Genomic DNA, 21,320 nt, shown 5'->3' on the forward strand with positions numbered 1-21,320 from the left:
TGTTTTTCTTGTCTTTCTTAGCAGTTTTTACCAAACAGCTATCTGTGTGTGGTTAAAAAGATTAGTGTTCTACCCAACAAATGGTGAAAAGGATTGAAATTTACTACAAATCATAATACAGCATACATTTATTTATAAATATTAGATGAACAAAATTGCGCTACAGTATGTGTCAGTCAACATTTTAGTCATGAATATGTGAATAACCCACTGTGGATTGAGCCATACAAGATTGTGTAGTAAATTCTAATTACTTATACTGGTATTTTTATTGAGTACTCTTCTCCCTGGCTCTAAATTGAATAATATACTAGGACAGATCTCTGATTTGGAAGAACCAATAATTAACAGAGATGTCAGGAAATGTATTCATGTCTGATGATTACCTGCATACTGAACACTTAAATTGTTTTGCCTTGAGGAAGAAAACTTTACATCAGTGTTGTTTGTCGATACAGTATTATTAAAAGAAGGTTAATCTGAAGTGATGAAGTTTTGCTACAAAGCACCAGGAAGAAAGAAAACATTGAAAAAAAAAGTGACAAAAAAGGAAAATGTATTCCATTTTTATGCCTTTTTTTAATGATCAATACCAAATGACAACTCTTATTTTATGCATATATATTGGTAAAGTATATTAATTTATCACATACTTCGTATTTCATTTAGAATCGATGATTAGAACGAAACATTTGTTGCACGAATTGGCTAAAAATGTTACGGAATACCCAGGGTTTGTTTTGATAGTCGCCGAAAACTGTATTTTAACTTTGTAAGTTACGATAATCCTATTTTTTTATTTACTATAAGTTCATTCTAAGGAAATTTGTTTTAAATAATGCTTTAAACTGTCACCGATGACAAAGAAAAGAGTAGAAAAGCAATTTGCTATCCTTTCGAATTTCCTCAGTCTTAACTACGCCCAGTTGTTAACGAATAATAGCAGTTTTAAACATCTTTTTGTGATTGAAGTACATTTAAAAACACGAATGTATTGAAGTTTTCAAATCCATAATTAAAAAATGAATCTCATTAGCATGTGTCACCAAAGAGATATGGACAGGTCTTGTACAATCACTAGATTTAGATACGTAACTTGAATTACCTACATAGCTTTATTTACCTACCTGAAGTAGCTTTATTTAGCTACTAAATCAAACTTATTTCATGAATTAGCATTTTCCCTAAAAAGTGCAGAAAATTGCACTTTGATACAGTGATAATTTTCAACTTTGAACTCAACTGAAATCTATTCATGAAAAAATCACTCTTGGAGATGTGTCTTTTTCTGCGCAATTTCAATCAAAGTTCTAAAACTTTTGGGGCTATATATAACAGTTAATTTGTGATCAAACAGTCACTTCTTTAATGAAATAAAGAAAACCAGTTCTGGTTAATATGAGCACAATGAGAAGCAATCGTACTTATCCATACCTCATCGCACATGTACAGTTACTCAAACAATGGAAATACATCTTTTCCTTAAAAGTCTTCAAACACAGCAATGTTAAAACTATCTCTGCTTTGGATTGCTTTTTAAATAATCCCTAGTATAAATATTGGTAGTCATTTATTTGCGACTTTTTGTCTTTTTAAAATAAAAAGCAAAATGTGAAAAGTTGCCTTGAAATAGCTAAATAAAGCTACCTGAGGTAGGTAAATAAAGGTACGGTAGGTAATTCTAGCTACGTAGCTAAATGTACTGATTGTACTGGACCTGATGGAGTGACTTCACCCCTTTCCCCTCACTTCTGGCAATGTTATTGATTAGCTGATTTAGATCATTTTGAAAAAATAAAGGTTTTAAGTCTGGTTTAGAATAATACAGATTTAAAAATAGCACAGTAAAGTTTTTTTTTTCATAACTTTATGCTTTTGCTCTTTACAACATGGTTTATATATGGTATATGTGTTAAATTTTTTTTTTTTTTTTTTTTTTTTTTTTGGCAACACATTTTGAAGTATTTTTGATGCAATATGTTACATTGTCAGATTCCTCATTATATAATCAAACCAAGATACAGTGGTGGATCATAATATTATATGATAAACAAACTGACGTGTTTGTATTTTTAGGTAAAGATCCGGATTAAAAACTGTGATTTTTTTTTTATTATAAATAGATTGGTAGTAATGAAACTTACCTATAAATAAATTGTGGCACATCCCTTTGATCTAATTATCTCAATTATTATTTGGGAAGTGATTTGTAAAGGTTCCTTATATGATGATTGGCGATGGTGGCCCATATTCTCCAAATTTCTAGTTGTTATTAAATTCTGCTCGCACATTTTTACAGATAGATTGTTTATATGTGAATATATATATGAAAAGAAAGTAGAATTTTGCATAATTTAATTTATTAGTATTTCTTCAGTCACTGTGAGAAGTTCTACATCTTTACTTTTTTTTTATATAAACCCTGGTATATTACATGCCAGCCACATTGAATTGATCTCATAGGGCCTGTGGGTGTAAGAAAAAAAAATGCTTTGCTATACATAGCTATTGTATTTAAAAAATAACTTTAATACATGGAGTGATCTATGTAATGTAGGATTGCATTTTTTAGCTCTACTGGTCTACATTTCAATTCAATTCAATTTATTCACTCAAACCACTTAGTGGCACATGAGGTTCTATGTACAATATATACAAAGACAATATAAAAGATACACATGAAATAGCGAGAATACATACAAGTTACTGAAGTTAGATAAACAAAAATAATTATGGAGGACAGACTTGTTCATATATTTTAGATATGTAAATACACAATTTAATTAATACACAGGCATCAGCAGCTGACAATATATCTGAAAATTTGTAAAAATTTGGTCTATAGCTATTACAGTTTTTTTTTCTTTTGGATGGATGCTTTTTCCGTCATTCTGAAAAAAAAATAAACAGGCTTCCAAATTTGTTTACTTTTGGCAGAATTTAGCATTAAAATAAATTAAGGAGGTTTTGTATATCTACATACCTATTCACTACCTATTTACTTCATACACACTTTTAATTAGGAAAAGGTGCCTGCTGCCCAATCCCATTCTCTTTTGTCAATGAAATACAGTATTGTTTACAATAAATGCACATTTTTAATGGTAGCAAAATAGTCCTTTGAGCTCAAATTTTATTTTCCAATAAATTTTCTTGATGTAGATATATAATTGAAAAACACAGTTCTTTACATTCAAGTTTTTTTGTGCTTGTGATTATACTATTTTCGTCTTTAATTTCAGATGACCATGTAAGGAATCAGGATGACATTACCACGAGTTGTACGAGAATGGCTGTCCGAATTTAAGGTACATAAAAACAATGTATCCTATACATGTATTATTTTATATAACCTAAATATTCAGTGTGTCAAGTCTGCTACATGTGTAACATCTTAAGGGGTTGGTTAAAAATTAGTAAAAGGATTTATGTATTTACTGCTATGTAAGAGAAAAATCTAGTAATGAAATGGCTTACAGATTTCCAGTGTGCATGTTAAGGACATGTTGAAAACAAGATTAGTGCTTTAACGATAAATTATTAAATAACACAAATTCTTTTAGTTTTACCTCCGTTTGAAAAGTTCCAATTTATACATTTTACATATTTTTGACAAGTTCAGGATATTTTAAAATCTTCCATAGAGAAGAGTATCCAATAATACATGTATCGATCTATTTAACAACATGGTGTGCCCACAGCAGTATTTAGCTCTGCTGGTCAGAGACCAGAAGAGGTTATGTGATGGTAAGGTGTCTGTCGTCCGTCCATCTGTCTGTAAACCATTTTTCAAAATGCTACTTCTGTAATATGAGTTTGATATCATGAAAAAGGAGAATGATTTCATTACGGCATCACAGTGGATCTGAGAACAAACCAGGGATTCCTAGGTAATATAATAATAGGTAATGTTAATTTTATAGGTCAATGTTCTAGGACATCAGTTTTACAGTTAAGTATACTTGGATGACTCCTGTGACAGCTAGTCTCTAGTTTTATCATATGTCAGTGATACCTGTCTCTGATGTATCAAATTTATATTTATTCTGAGGGGAATTTGTACATTTACCAGGAGTTATCAAAAAAGCATCTTCAGTTGGTGTAGATTCAAATTTGTTTAAATCAAGACACCCCCCCCCCCCCCCCCCAAGGGTAAGGTGGGGCCACAGTGGGCAAGTTTTTTTTATAGAAATACATATGAAATTTTTTAAAAAATCTTTCTTCTTAAGAACAGCAAAGTCATGTTTAGGCATATTTATGTGAAGCATCCTCAGGTACTGTAGATTCATATTTGTTCAAATCATGGTCCCAGGGATTAAGGTGGAGATTGAATAGTTAATCAGATTTTTACCTAGTAAGAATTTCTAGGAAAGAACTGCAAAGCCATGATTAGTCATGTTTATATGGAAGCATCCTCAGGAAGTGTAGATTGAAGTTTGTTCAAATCATGATCCCGAGAGGTCAAGAAGGCGCCACATGGAAATGAACATGTATAGGTAATTGCTTTGAAAATATTCTTCTCAAGAACATTAAAGCATAATTAGTCATATTAATACAAAAGCATCCTCAGATTAGTCTAGATTAGTGTAGATTCAAATTTGTTAAAATCTTGATCACAGGGGTATGGTGAGGCCACAATGGGCGATCAAAGTTTAACTTAGGAATATATAGGAAAAATCATTAAAAATCTTCTTCTAAATAACAGCAAAGCTATGATTAGTTCATTTTAATTCAGGAAGTGTAGAGTTGTTCAAATCATGTCCCCCGCCCCCCGAGGGTAGGGCAAGGCCACAATAGAGAATCAAACATATAGAAAAGAATCTTCTAAAGCCATGACTAGTCAAAGGAATATTAAAGCATCCTCAGTTAGTTTAGGTTCAAGTTTTGTTCAAATCATGCTTCCCCTGGGAGGTGTGGGGGTAATTTGGGACCACTTACAGCAATGGTTTCAAAAGTGGGGGGAGGGGGGTAACTTCCCCAAGAAATCTGACAAGCTAAAAATAAGCCTAATTAACTGTCCAAATCCTGGAATTTGCCAGTGCTCTACCTTACAGCAACAAAAAAGTGTTTGTGTGTGTGGAGTGTGGGGGGGGGGGGGGGGGGGGCAACCAGCATCTACAGGCCTGGCTTATATATTTAAACTTTTCAATACTGAATTGATTTCTGCTTTTTCCTATCCAAAGTGCTCATGTGAGTGATGTGGCTCATGGGCCTCTTGTTGATTTGTGGAGATGGAAATTTCTATTTTTAACATTTTAGAACTTAAAATTACCTGTTTATCAGTCTCTTGTCACATGCAACATGCATACCAGACTAGAATGGATACGTGTACTCTCATCCTGAGGAGTGTATTGTTTGGAGGGAGAGTATTTTGAAAACAAAAGTCTGGCCTTGTATCATTGGGCCACAATGCAGACAAATTCAGCAGGGCATGGTGACAACACATTGCCTCATGAATTTTATAAATAACTGAATGAGCACATGTAGAAACATGTTTCTATCAGAAAACTGCGTCATGAGAAAGCAGGTTTTACCATTGTATCTGGCCACCTGGTATCTCGCTCTCCTGTGTGGCTTGCATTCTTCTTTTAATTAAACAAATTGAACAAATAATTATCTTTAGAAAGTTCAGAGAACAGTACAGTTTCTTTATGAATCATAAATACATGTACTCTCTATTCAGTGAAGTCCTTATTTTACCTTCACCTGCTCATGTTACCCAGAAAGAAACAATGGTTTTGCAGCACAATTTTCATCTGAAATTTTTCTGTAATAATTTTCTTTTTAAAAAGTTAATATGTATTATAGTTTTCTTAGGGGGTTATATATTATATAGCTTTCTGAGAGCATGTAGAGCATGTTGAGGTATTCATAGTCACTACTCTTAACATTATCTTTTTTTTTCCCAATAAAATAATGTTTACACCTATTTTTAGCTCTTCTGAGCCAAAGGCTCAAAGAACTAATGCTATAGCTATTTGTGCTGTGTGCGATGTACATAAACTTTTTAGAATATGGGCCATAACTCAAGAACCCCTTGGCCAATAGTACTAAACAAGGGGAGATAATTAGGAAAATAGAAACAAAAGTACTGGTTGCTAAAAAATTTTCTTCTCAAGAACCACTGGGCAGATTATCACCAAACTTACACAAAAGGATGAGGATATGTTGTAGATTAAAAATTGTTCAAGGCATTACCCTTGGGCAAAGGGCGTGGTCTCAAGGGCACTTCAGAGTTGACAAAAAATTACAATTTATTAAAATGTTGATATTTTGCTTACTATAAGGACTAGGATCAGCAAATCTTGTCAGTTGATGCATCTAAGGACCTCATATCATGTTGACTCAAAAGTAGGTCACGGTGACTTACTTTTTAAATTTTGTGACCATTCTTTTTCAAAATGATTTAGAGGCATGTTTTGAACAATTTAAGGCCTATGATCATCAAACTTTGTCAGTTGATGTATCTTGGGTCCTCAGAGTACGTTGACTAAAAAGTAGGTCACCTTGACCTACTTTTTAGCTCACCTGAGCTGAAAGCTCAAGTGAGCTTTTCTGATCACCCGTTGTCCATCGTCCGTCCGTCTGTCTGTCCATCTGTCCATCTGCCCGTCTGTAAACTTTTCACATTTTCAACTTCTTCTCAAGAACCACTGGGCCAATTTTAACCAAACTTGGTACAAAGTATCCTTGGATGAAGGGGAGTTTAAATTGTTAAAATAAAGGGCCAAGTCCCCTTACAAGGGGAGATAATCCAGAAAAGACAAAAATAGTGTGGGGTCATTAAAAAATCTTCTTCTCAAGAACCATTGGGCCAGAAAAGCTGAAACTTATGTGGAAGCATCCTGGGATAGTGTAGATTCTAAATTGTTAAAATCATGACCCCGGGGATAGGGCGGGGCCACAATAGGGAATCAAAGTTTTACATTGAAATATATAGCAAAAATCTAAAAATCTTCTTCTCAAGAACCACTGGGCCAGAAAAGCTGAAACTTATGTGGAAGCATCCTGGGGTAGTGTAGATTCTAAATTGTTCAAATCATGACCCCCTGGGGTAGGGCAGGGCCACAATAGGGAATACAAATTTTACATTGAAATATATAGGAAAAATCTTTAAAAATCTTCTTCTCAAGAACCACTGAGCCAGAAAAGCTGAAACTTATGTGGAAGCATCCTGGGGTAGTGTAGATTCTAAATTGTTCAAATCATGGCCCCCAGGGGTAGGGAGGGGCCACAATAGGAAATACAAGTTTTACATTGAAATATATAGCAAAAATCTTTAAAAATCTTCTTCTCAAGAACCACTGAGCCAGAAAAGCTGAAACTTATGTGGAAGCATCCTGGGATAGTGTAGATTCTAAATTGTTCAAATCATGGCCCCCAGGGGTAGGGTGGGGCTACAATAGGGAATACAAGTTTTACATTGAAATATATAGCAAAAATCTTTAAAAATCTTCTTCTCAAGAACCACTTAGCTGGAAACGCTGAAACTTATGTGGAAGAATCCTCAAGTAGTGTTCACTCTAAATTGTTCAAATCATGACCCCAGGGATAGGGCGGGGCCACAATAGGGAATCCCAAGTTTTACATTGAAATATATAGGAAAAATCTTTAAAAATCTTCTCAAGAACCACTGGACCAGAAAAACTGAAACCTATGTGGAAGCATCCTGGGGTAGTGTAGATCCTAAATTGTTCAAATCATGGCCTCCGGGGGTAGGGCGGGGCCACACTAGGTATTACAAGGGGGGAAGTCTGGTAATGAACAGCATGGCCTAAGTTACTCAGGTGAGCGATGTGGCCCATGGGCCTCTTGTTGAATTTTCTGGCTAATCTTTTTCAAAACAATTAAGGTCATTAATTGAATACTGAGAGGTTTAGAATCATTAAATCTTGTAAGATGATGCATATTGGGGCCATAAAACATATTTATTAAAAAGTAGGTTACCATGACCTACTTTTTGAACTTTGCAGGCATTCGATTTCAAAGCATTTTAGAGGCATAGTTTGGACATTTTAAGGCCTATGATCATAAAACTTTGTAAGTTGATGCATCTTGGGTCCTCAAAAAACGTCAACTGAAAAGTAGGTCACTGTGAACTACTTTTCAATTTATATGACTATAATTAAATATATCAGGTATTAATTGGCTTAGAATCATCAAACTTTGCCAGTTGATGCATCTTGGGTCTTTGGAGTAGGTCGACTGAAAAAGAGGTCACCGTGACATACTTCTGAAATTTTATGGCTTTAATTAAATATTTTGGGTACTAATTGGCTAAGAATCATCAAACTTTGTCAGTTGATGTATCTTGGGTCCTTGGAGTACAAGAACTGAAAAATTTTTGGCTTTAATTAAATATTTCAGGTACTAATTGCCTTAGAATCATCAAACTTTGTCAGTTGATGCATCTTGGGTCCTTGGAGTATGACAACTGAAAAGTAGGTCACCGTGACCTACTTTTGAAATTTTATGGATGATTTGATATTTTCGGGTACTATTTGGTTTAGAATCATCAAAATTTGTCAGTTGATGCATCTTGGGTCCTTGGAGTAGGTTGACTGATAGTAGATCACCGTGACCTACTTTTCAATTTATATGACTATAATTAAATATTCCTGGTACTAATTAGATAAGAATCATCAAACTTTGTCAGTTAATGCATCTTGGGTCTTTGGAGTAGGTCAACTGAAAAGTAGGTCACCATGACCTAATTTTAAAAAAATATTACTTTAATTAAATATCTCAAGTACTAATTGACTTAGAATCATCAAACTTTGTCAGTTGATGCATCTTGGGTCCTCAAAGTATGTCATCTGAAAAGTAGGTCACTGTGACCTACTTTTGAAATTTTATGGTTATAATTGTAAAAAATATTTTAGGTATATATACAGGATACTTAGAGGCTTCAAATAGAAGTGATAGGTTGTACAGTTTATCAGAAGAGCAATTCAAGGCCCTTGGGCCTCTTGGTTTTTTTTCTTTTTTTCATTCTTATATTTATGATATTTCCATCAGAATAAGTCTTCACTTCAGTTTGAATTTGTAAACTTTGTCTTTTTTCAATTCAATAAAATTTCACTGCAATGTTTACTTCACTATTTTATCCTACAGAAACTAAAAAAAATATGCATCTAAATTATCAGATCTAAGTAATATATCTGTGTATATCTGCATGATCTGTACCAGCAACAAAGATGTATTATAATAAATAAATTAATGAACAAATGCCTATGAAAGACAGGCCCTTGCAGTTGTACTGTGGAAATATATTCCTCAATTACAACAATCTGGATAGACATGAATTTAAGTAGGTCAATCTCTGTGACCTTGACTCTATTCGAATGACATAAGGTCAGTGCCATGACATGCTTCTGATTATAACCTACATTTGTGCCAAATATGAGCTTCAGAGTTTCTCCATCCTTGCAAGCCAGGGGTCCTGAGTCAACACGTTGCCATTGGACCCCTGGCATATTTCATTCAGTATTCATGGGCTTGTTTCTCTCATTGAGAAGCACCAATCAAATTAAAGCTTTCATAAATAGTTAGATAAGGATTCAGTTGACACCTCAAATGCACGTGTTACAAGTTGTTTATCATAGAATGGCTTAATGTGATTGGTTGAGAGATAAGAAAAACAATCAAGATTTGTAATTTTTCCGAAAGACATCGCTACAGTCAGCCCACAAATATTGAATGAAATATGCCAGGGGTCCAATGGCAACGTGTTGACTCAGGACCTCTGGCTTGCAAGGATGAAGTTTCTCCAATACAATAATTATGTATATGACATAAATTTCATACATCCAATCCTGATGATTTTGACTTTTATTGAATTATTTCGGTTCAAGGTCATTACATGTACATACCATATGATCAAATACTACCTTTCTGAGATCTATAAGCACCTATTGTTTTTTCCAATAGTATGTTATGGACTGTACAGACTTGTACAAAGAGCTATATGCGTTGTATGCATTTTTTGCCCTAATAAAAGTTTAAATTTTGAAAAATTTTTGGAAATGTGCTGAATTGTGTATATATTTTATGAAAAATCTGAATTAATAAACAATGTCATAGTTTCGAAGTAGGTTATTGGCAATTTTTGTTTCTGTGACATCACAAACTATTTGGATTTTGCATTATTTTTTAGAAAGAGGACAATAATCAATATTTTTCAATTTTTTACTAATATAATTTTTAGAGATATAAAGCACAAACCTGCTCCATAGCGATATTCAGTCATATTATATTGATATCATCATTCTACACATTATCAGTCTCAAAACATTGAGTTGGAGCAGACCTGCGCTTAGTGATTTTTACTCAAAATTTCAACATGATGCAGTGATTGGGAAGGCTATCAAGGTCAATGGGACTATGGCGCAACTGTCAAAGTTCTTAAAGGACCATTTTGTAAATGAATGGGCCATCTATATATTCTGATTTTAAGAAAAAAACAAAATGACAAACAAACGTCAAATATGAAAAGAAACACGTTTCTTCATTAACCAAATTTTATTTTTCACGCATGCAGTGTAGCACATTTATAATAAAGGAACCCGCAAACAATATAATTTTTGTGTATTTTGGATCAATAATGTCAAAATTTCAATTAAACCCTAGAAATGACTGAGTTAATGTACCTTTGTTGTCCTAAATAAAGCGCTTCATGTAACAGGAAGCAGTTTTTGCCATGTTTTAACCAATGAGATTTGTTGTGTTAAAATGACTGCATTTAAAACAAAAGTAAAGCACTAGCAAGAAAGTCGTACGCAAAATATTTCCAACTAACATCGCTAAAAGGATGATGTGACATACGGCCCCCGGTAAATTGACAAAAAATTAAAAGTCCAAATTTTAGTCTAATTTTTGCATGCAGCTAATCACTGATATGTGTACCCTTATGGAAAACTACTTTTAACAAAAATAGAAGCATAATTTGGAAGATATAGATCTTTCATTTTGGTAGGGGTACCACGTTTACATCCGATTCCCATTGAATTTTAGCCCTGCCCCACTCTTTGAAGCCCTTAAAATATACGAGCGCAAGTAGGTACATTTTTCTCCTTTGGCTGGTCACTGTATTTTATTGAAATCTACCTATATGTGAAAGGAGAAAAATGTACCTAACTGTGCACACATGTTTTTTTTATAAAAAATGGTAAAATCTAGCTGGCCTTTCCTATTATGAACAGATCAACGAAACTATTTTTTTCTGACGTAAGAATAAATTCATATGCTAATCGAGGCATCGGCGTGACTTTCTAACTGACCAATCAGCTAAATGAGATGCATTACGAGTGAGTGCCACAAAAATACTAAGGAAATTTAATACTTGGAAAAAAGGCTTTTTTACCTACTTTCCGATAAACAAATTTTTATGCATTTGAGTCACAGATTAGGCACGGATCTACAATTTCCCAGCTCATAATTACAAACAATTGATTTATATATATATATATATATATATATATATATATATATATATATATATATATATATATATATAATTTAAAGTTTTGTAAAGCGTTTGGTGGGCATGCAATGCGCTAGGTCTACACGTATCAGTGAATACAAGTTTCATGTGCATTTCTTGACCCAGAACGGTAAACGCTGAGGTTCCATGCGTATTATTATGTATACTAACAGCCTTGGCTGACAATTAAAAGTTTGAAATGTAGTAGAGATAATGTGTAAATTGACCTAAATCACGTGTCTGTGATAAAATGTAAACATGTAGTAAACGACAGCATGTTTTGTCGTTCTGTCATCGGATTGGACAATTATTCTCGGTAAGCGACTATGTGCGAAATAATAACAATAGCCATATAAGGTAAATTTCTCGGACATGCATATCCCTCTATTGTACTAAGACCCGCCTATTCTCTTTTCATAAAAGAACATATTGTCACAAACCTGGCCGAATGTTAATGTCATAGGGTCTAAAAAATCATAGATAATGCAGTAATCCTTATAATTAAAATGTGTCGGAACTATTGAAACTATTCAAAAGGCGTCGTATTTATTCACTCATGTTTGAAAACTATCAAAATCGTTGTAGATTAAATATAATTCGTCATAGAAAAAGGGGCCCCAGATAGCAGTTATGTCACATCATCCTATGAATGCGCACCTTGGCACTACCAATAATCGATTTAATGCGCCAATTTTCACTTCAATGCAACTAGCCCTTCCCAATCACTGATGATATATGGTATACCTTTTTTCTCTATAATTCATGGAAAATTTGAATTTACGTCACTTTCCTGATGTCATATCCAATATATGGTGTCATGGCTGATGAAAATGTGTAATATTTTGAAGTCTCCCTCTGGTTTAAAACGTAACTATAGATTTTTTCCGTCAAAGTTTGATTTGGGGGGCAAATATTGGTTATTAGCAATAGCAACATGTATGCTTAATATCTAAAAGTATGTAAAGTATGTAAATTCCTTCATAAGAAATTCGATTACTAGTAACTAGTCAAGTTCAAAGGTCACAAGGTCGGTAACCATGGTATTTTACAAAAGCCAAAGTGCCAAGCAATATATATGTGCAAAATATCATACCTCTTATAGTTCTCAAGATATAGGGTGTAAAAGACAGATGCTAGGTAAAGTGATCCCTAAGTGTCACTCTGCTGTGCAGGAGACACAAAAATTCGAGTATTAATTTTTCCCTTCCACACTAAGAAGCAAATCACTAAACTATACTGCTCATAACAAATATCGACATTTAGATTATGTTTGTGCCCTTGGCTAAATGAACTTAAATATTTCTTGGAAATTTAAAAACTAAAGATACAAATTTTGTGTCATAATAGTGTATTTTTAAGGTATTGTGTCTCCATGTTATTGTTAACTGAAGAATGTATATTTTTATGCATACTTGAAGCATAAGTATAATATCTCAAAAAATTATGGAGTGAACACCCATTCATAAGGAAAAATTGTGATTAAGTATGAAGAATTGATCATTTTTGCCCTCTTTGATGTATGTATGCTTCATTTCATAGATAAATAATTTCAATCTTTGTGAGATTTTTGGAATTTGTAGAGATTTTACATAAAGTATACATTAAATAAATGTTAAATGAAATGTCAAAGAGAATTTTGCCATGATTGAGATTTAATTTTTCACTTTCTTTTTTGTCATTTTGCTTGTCTTCCTTTGAACACATTCTAAACAAAAAACTAAGGCGAAGTGATTGAACTGAAAAAATTCAAGATGGTGACTATGGAGAACCTTATTACTATTGTATGGGAATATTTTTAATTATAAAGAAATATTTAAAACTTCAAGTACTTGTGGGTTTATAAAGTACCATTGTTTGTTTGTGCAGAGCTTATTAAGTAAGTGTTTTGCTTGTTGTAATGTCAACATAGCAAATACTTGCATATGAACACCTTCAGTGTAAACCAATTTATAGTAACTTTATACATGAGTGTATTTAATTGATTTTAGCTTTGTGAAGATTTAAAGAAAAATATTGCTTGCTTCTTAGGTGACTTTCATGACCCATGGGCCTCAGTCTCATTTCTACCCTGAACAAAAACTGAGTATATACACAAACAATGTATATTGTTTGATACTAATATGTATATATGTGTACTTAAATATCAGTACTATATCTAAATTTAATCATCAGTTAAAGTGAGTTTTGTTTCCCAAGGTGCAGCAGTACCAATAAACATGATAAATGTTTCAGCGTGGAAAGGAAGGAGGTTTGAACACCATGAGGATTTATCTGTCAACCTTATCTATGAATTACTTTAACATGTGACCATAAAATCATTAAAAACAAAGTGGCAAAGTCTTCAATTGTTCTATAAAATTGATATCTGTGTGGTGTATACATGTATATATTATATGTAATATGTCTCAGACAAAGACGTGTATGTGTAATTAGATCTGGATAAGTCTCGTTGTCATGACAAATTTAACACATTCACCTTTAGGTATCATCTGCAGTTCAAAAGTTCCACTCACAACATCTTTAGCTCTATTGATAATTCATAAAAAATGATTTTTCAACTACAGTCATTTTTTTTTTTGTTCGATTGAAATGTTTTTCAAATAGCAGGAATATAATACAAATTTTTCTCTTAATTGAATGCCAGTAGATTTTATATTATATTATTTAGAATACATGTGTTCTAAAATTAAATGTACACTGCTGAACTAATTTACATGTACCATATTGTATTCAACTTTGTAGTTTCTTGGGCCTGTTTGCTGGCTGGAAGAAGCCCCAAAGCTTTCTTTTGTTGAAGGATATTTTCCAGTGTTATTAGCATGACATCTGTGATGCAAAAAATCGAGAATGAATTTCTAAGCTCAATTTTTGTCCACTTTATTTTTATTAATTTTTGTTAATAATGTTTTTACCTGAGTTGCTCAGGTGACCTTTGCCATCTGTTTTTGTTTAGTGTTGTTTGCTGTCCATCATGTGTTAACATTTGAACATTTTCAGCTTCTTCTCTAGAACCACCAAACTAATTTCAACCAAATTTGGCATATAGCATCTATGGATGAAGGGAAACAGAAATTCTGAATTTCATGTTCCCTGCCCCCTGTAACCTAAGGGGTAGGGCTAAAACCATAAAAAATTAATGATATCTCTAAAAATCTTCTCAAGCAGTCAAACTGTTGGCATGATTGCATTAAGCATTGATTCCTGTACCTAAAAGTGAAATTCATGGCCCCAGGGTCAGGGGTTCTGGAAATAAGACGGGGCTCTATTGGTCATATAGTGACAATGCATAAATTCTTTTAAAAAAAAAAACCTCTTACATGTATCTCTCCCTGTATATCTAGCAGACACACTAAATGCATGGTTATGTATTGTACAGTTGCTACTAAGTACTAGACAAGCTATTTTGTTGATCCCTGATCATGCTATTTCTTTTGTATTTGAGCAACATGTCTTTATCTATCAGTTTATTTTGTTTTATTTTATACCTCTGTGTTGTATTAAACTCAGGTGAACATTAAGGCCCTTGGGCCTCTTATTTTAGGATGTTACATGCATGTATGACCTCTGTGTGCACATATATTTGGTTCTTCTTACAGTCCCTGCCAGATAATGAAATCCACACATATGCCAGCACCGTCCGAGAGAACGAGGAGCTGACCACTAATCTGTACTGTGTGTTTGAAAGCCTCCCTCAAGCCCAGGTTTGTCCATAATCGAATCATTTTGATTTTGGGAAATTGATGTTCATCAGCAATCAAAATTTTACTGGTTCATTGGAATAAAATTTTATTTGTAACAGAAGATTCAATTAACTGAAACATGAACAGGATTATAGTTCATGTGGATGTAAATTCAAGAGTTAGGGTGATCCACTAAATCCAAGAACACTGGCTGCCATGAACAATGATGATTTACTAGTTATCTTTGGAGTGGATCTAGAAATGAACTTACAAGGATTTGATATATTAATCAGAAACTGCATCAAAATCAAAAGAAAAGGTGACTGTTCTGAAAGAAACTTACGTGCTTAGAATCTTGGTGGGGAATGTTTTTGTTTGGTGAAGTAATTTACAAAATCATCAATATGTCTTCAGTTGTGTATAAGGTGATACAAACATCAAGTATTTGAATGGTTAAAATTATACAGTTATTAACTTGCCTAAGAACAACAGCTGTTTTGTTTTTGCCCAAGAACTTAAGCCATGCTCAAAGTCTGTGGACAAGGATCTAGTTCAAGGATCCAAAGTCAAAAAAAGATCACTATCAAAAAAGCTACTATAACCCGGGCCTAGTTAGACCTGAAATGATAGGTAAATTTAAGTCATTCCGTGATCATTAAGGTTTAATATTTTTACTCCATAATTCTCCTGACTTCTAATAAAATTTCATGCACTCTCTTCATGATCACCAATGCTTGTTGGTACATGTATATTGTCAACATCAAGTATGCTTTTGCCTCTGTGCCTGAATTTAGCCCTTATACTGGATTTTCCTGAAAGTGTTTCAGGGATATGGTGCTCAAAATAAACGGAAAACATTTATTTTTTAGACAGACATTTAAACTTTGACATGTGATTCCATCCTTGGAGCTGCAAACATAAAACTATACATACTGGCATAGTTGATGATTCCTTGACAATAGGAGAAAGAAGTATATAGTACACAGTTTGATCCATCAGTAGATCCTGTGTACAGTTGAACTTGGGTATCTCAAACACTGATACCTCCAAAACCATGGATATGTCAAAGTGATTTTGAAGTCCCTGTAATAACTTTTTCTTTAGTATTTTAACCTTGATATCTTGAATCCTCAGATATCTCAAACCCATTGAGTTTGAGATAACAAGGTTTGACTGTATTTATACCCTTTTCAATAATCTCATACATATAATGCCTCCGTAGATCTAATCTATTCTGCTATCTACACATCTTATGGTATCCTTTGGTGTTCCATTTTTGGTTTGATTGCAGGTTACAAATTGAAGATGTCAGTCCATTTATCCAACTTATTGTCTGTCTTTTTGTCGGTGTTTGCAGTTTTGTTAGCTTTGTCATTTCGCTCTATAGTAGGAGACCTATTCAAAGTTTATTTCAAACTTCATAAAAGTAGAATGAGATGTATTTAATGATGTCCCTGTGTTGGCCTTGATCCTTAACTTTGATACTAGTAAATGAAAGACATAAATATATCTTATCAATGAAATTTTCTGATTTGCTTTTACTTTCACAAAAGTAAAGTAGGTAGAAATTTGGAAAATGGCCAGTGGAGTTTGCCTTGACCTTAAAATTGATATGAGGGTAGTCAAAAATTTATGTCACTATAATTACTATAAAATCTTTAATAATAGGAAGTCATCAACAAAATTTTATATACTAATACCTCTATTCGTTGTAAGTGGTGCCAAAAAAAATTTCACTAAGATACATTTAATACATTTAATACTTTTTAGCTCACCTGAGCATAAAGCTCAAGTGAGCTATTCTGATCACCTGTTGTCCGTCGTCTGTCTGTAAACTTTTCACATTTTCAACTTCTTCTCGAGAACCCCTGGACCAAAGCTGGTACAAAGCATCCTTGGGTGAAGGGAAAGCTAAATTGTTAAAATTGAAGGACCAAGCCCCCTTACGATGGGAGATAATCAAGAAAAGACAAACATTAAAAAATCTTCTTCTCAAGAACCACTGGACCAGAAAGGCTAAAACTTATGTGGAAGCATCCTTGGTTATTGTAGATTCTAAATTGTTCAAATCATGGCCCCTGGGGGAAGGGTGGGGCCACCATAGGGAATCCAAGTTTTACAATGAAATATATAGAAAAATATCTAAAATCTTTTCTCAAGAACCACTGGGCCAGAAAAGCTGAAACTTATGTGGGAGCATCCTGGGGAAGTGTAGATTCTAAATTAATCAAATTATGACCCCCTGAGGAAAACTAACAATACACAAGACCATGAAGACCATGACAAGAATGTGAAAATTGTTCCTACAACTCAAAGCAAGAAGTTCTAGTACAAGGTGGCAGTGTATAGATGAAATAAAACATTTAATGAATTTGTGGATGAATTGAAAATAAGTTCCAAACAGTAACACTATGAAGACATTGGTAACACTGTTGTCGTGCGGGGATAGTATCCTTTCTTTGTGTTTATCTTAATATATAAAAAGGTTTTATATGTATCTGAATGAAATTTTCAGACAACAGTCAAAATGATGAGAGATATTAGTATAAAAAGATTTGTTGATGTCTTTCTGTTAATTAAAGATTTTATAGCAGCTGTGACATTACTTTTAGATCAACCTTTGTAAATGAAAAAAATATATAAGTCTGTTAGAGATTGCCCATTCCGAATTTTATCTTCAGATGATTCACTAATTCATAGTGATCGAGTGTCAAAGTTGATTTTTACTTTGAGAGTTTTAAAACCAAAATGTTTATTTCTGTTAAAGTTTACATATATTATAAGGATCTTCCATGGCTTGTGGTTAGATATAATTTTTTATCCATTGGTAACAAGTTGTGTGTTTTTATCCCTGAGTCTTTGGTGAAGGGATGAAAACAAACAATGAGTTAGATAAAAAAAAAAATTCACATCCAACCACAAACCATGGGAAATTCTTTTTATCACACGTTTTACACATTTTACACTGTTTTATATAATTATGTAAATCCAAAATATTTGATTTGATCAAATTCATGCAAAGACCATGTAACATCACAACTGTAGATATGAAAACGATATCCTATGAGCTATATCCACTGCATGAAGGAGTAAACGTGTGATAAATTTATTTACATATTACATATACATGTAGGTATAATAGGATAAGAGGTTCCACTTTTTCAAGTTGTTTAGGTTATATGCAACATACAAGTACAGTCATGTACATGTACTTTACAATGTACTTTTCCCATTGATAATTTTCTAAGATACAGTCTTAATTTAAAGTTGCTTCCTTCAATAATTGGAACTCTTATTATAAATTTTACTAGGAATGAGAAAATTAAGTTCAAAACAATGTCTTAATTATTTTCTAATCATAAGATTCAAATCATGATACCTATAAGATGGTTAATGAACGCAGTCTTATATCTCTACACAACATGATTTTAGGTGTAATAATATTTTCCATCTTTCCCTTCTATGTTACACTTTGTCGTCTAACTTGTTTTCTACCTGAGATTTCTACCTGTGTGTGATGTCTAATCCGTATTGATTTCAGTATTAATTACATATCTATGTTACACCCTTTAAAAGCTGCTTAAAAATACTCAAAACCAGTAATGAGATCAAATATTGTGGTTTCCATGGGAACCTCTCCAAAGGTTTGGAGGAATTTCACTACTGATTGACTGTCATCATTGGATCATATTTTGGCTGTATACTAAAGTTGATGATATATTATACCTAAAACCAAGAAAAATCACAAAATCATTATTGAAAACATTTTTTTTTTTCAGTACATGGCCATTTATCTTCAAAGTTAGCACAGATTTTAGATCAGTCAGGCTAATTAAATTATGTTGCACTTGTTTTGAAAAAGCAAATTACTTCACTGTTTTATACTATTAAGTATGGCAAGGTTAAAATAGGTACATATTGTCACCAGTGACAATATATACCTCCTCTCACTGTGCACAATATATTGTCATCCATTGGTACATTTTACATATTGGTGACAACATGTGCCATGTTGAGCTTATTTCCTCCCTGCAGAATAAGCGACAAAATATACCGGTACCTTACACACTACCGCATATTGGTTGGTGATGATAATGCGAACATTTGTATATTTTGTTGCCAAAAGTATTGTTTGAAGAATGTTTTACGGGGGTTGGAGAGAAAGGCAAAGAATAATATTTTTGGTATTTCTAATGAATTTAATCATTTTAACCACATCATTCTCCCTCTCCACAGCACAACTTGTATTTTAAACTAGTAAACTAATTGTTCAGAGAACAATTAGAGGTCTTTCCACCTTTTTAAGTGTTTCCATGTCATTTGGGCTGAAAAAAATGCCCAAGAAAGAAAAAAAAAGGAAAATGCAATAAATCCAAAAAAAAAACAAAACAAAACAAAACAAAAAAAAAACCTCCTACAGCTGGGATCGAACTCAAAACCCTTGGTTTGAAAGGCAGGTGCACTAACCATTAGGCCACGCACTCCGATAACAATAGTATGTTAAAATGTTTAGGACTATAGAATAATTGCAAGCGTATTTTTAGAATCGGTAGGGGAAGAAAGAAGTTCCGTAAAAGGAAATAGTTCCTGAATTTGCAAGCAGTATATTAAATAATAAGGGACGGGCTGCGTAAGAAAACATTAACACTGTTCCCTAATGAAAATGTATTAATGGACTGTAGCCCGATTCATCGATATTGTGAGCATGCTGAATTTTTTGTAAATAGCTTTGTTGTAAGCTTAAAAGATCGGGTTCGGATTTTAACATTTCTGACTGAATATCCTGAAATAACTACGAAACATTTAGATAAGCATTTCTTTGGGTTAAATTAAATATGTGTATCACAAATTAAACTCCCAACATGCATTTTTGGAAGGGAAAGACGACGATGAAAGCGAGAATTGTTTTTAATCTACCGAAAATCGCTATTTCTGGAAACTGATTAATTCTAAATAAAAATCAAATAAATTCCAAATGTAAAAGAAAGAGAGAATGCTTGGTATTAAAATGTTGTATCATATCAGGAGAATCGAATGCTGCTAACGACATATGAAGAAATAGCCGATAAAAGGTTTAGATCATTTCTTCGTTCACCTGCACTTTAATTACAAACACAACAGAACTTGTAGTTTTTGCCGTGAAACTTCAAGACTTCTATAAACTTATAGGACTCACCGTAAAACTCTCCAGAAACTTTCTCTGAGGTCTATACTACAATTGTACCAAATATGGTGTCGATCCGAGGTCTGGTTTGAATTTGACAGAAATATTCTACGTTGTTGTTGATGTGATTTTTTTTTTTTTAAGAAGGGGGGGGAGGAGGTTAATTATTTATTTTATGCCTCTTTTAAACTAAGAATTGTAACTACTTCCACATCCTTAAGCCTGATTGTGACCTTGGGTCAAGGTCAAAGGTCAAGGTCATTTGGTAAATTGCCATATTTTACACATATATAAGGAATTTCTAATGTTTTTAAATGACCTTAACCTTTGACCTTGACCTATATTTCAAGGTCAAAGGTCGAGCATGCCCACGCAGTTGATCCCATGTCTCTAGGATACACCGTTTTAAAAAAAAAGTTCATTAAATGTAAGCAGCGTAAACTTTCAGGGGCAGTAACTCATACGAGGGACCAAAGAATGCTTTCGCAATGATAGAATGAAGAGAGTACTAAATGAGTCGAAGACACTGATGAAAGTTTGGAATCTCTACGGTTTACGGTTTCGGAGGAGTAGCGATAACAAGGTTTTGTTGCACAAGGGGTGACAACTTTTGAATGGGTCAAGCTCGGGGGACAAGAATGAAATCTTTGAAATAGTTTTAGAAGGACATATTATAGATGCAAAGATATTCAGTATATGTTGAAAGACAAAAGAGATATTAAAAAAGCTAATTTTCTCATATTTTGAATGACCTTGACCTTTGACCTCTATATAAATTTCAAGGTCAAAGGTCACACACGCCAATGCTATTGGTCCCATGTCTCTACGATTAATCGTTTAGAAAAAAATTAATTATTCGTAACCATCAAAAACTTTCAGGGGCAATAACTAATTAAAGGGGTTTATGCAACCTTTCGCACTGAATAGATTGAAGAGTCTACTAAATTAGTCAAAGACATTAGTGAAGGTTTCGTATCTCTACGGTTTAGGGTTT

General features: G+C 33.3%; 1 protein-coding gene across 1 annotated transcript in view; it reads left to right on the forward strand.

Moving 5' to 3' along the window:
* The first annotated feature begins 734 nt into the window (after positions 1-734).
* Positions 735-21,320, forward strand: part of LOC133179061 (hyccin-like) — a 52,346-nt gene continuing 31,760 nt past the window's right edge. The window contains exons 1-3 of the mRNA XM_061313759.1: positions 735-772; positions 3,243-3,308; positions 15,079-15,183. Coding sequence (XP_061169743.1) covers positions 3,264-3,308; positions 15,079-15,183 — 150 coding nt within the window. The 5' untranslated portion in view covers positions 735-772; positions 3,243-3,263. The remainder of the gene's footprint in view (positions 773-3,242; positions 3,309-15,078; positions 15,184-21,320) is intronic.

Source organism: Saccostrea echinata, unplaced genomic scaffold (assembly GCF_033153115.1).
Source record: "Saccostrea echinata isolate AGI-Se365-2 ecotype Australia unplaced genomic scaffold, CSIRO_AGI_Sech_v1 ptg000004l, whole genome shotgun sequence".
NCBI lineage: Eukaryota > Metazoa > Mollusca > Bivalvia > Ostreida > Ostreidae > Saccostrea > Saccostrea echinata.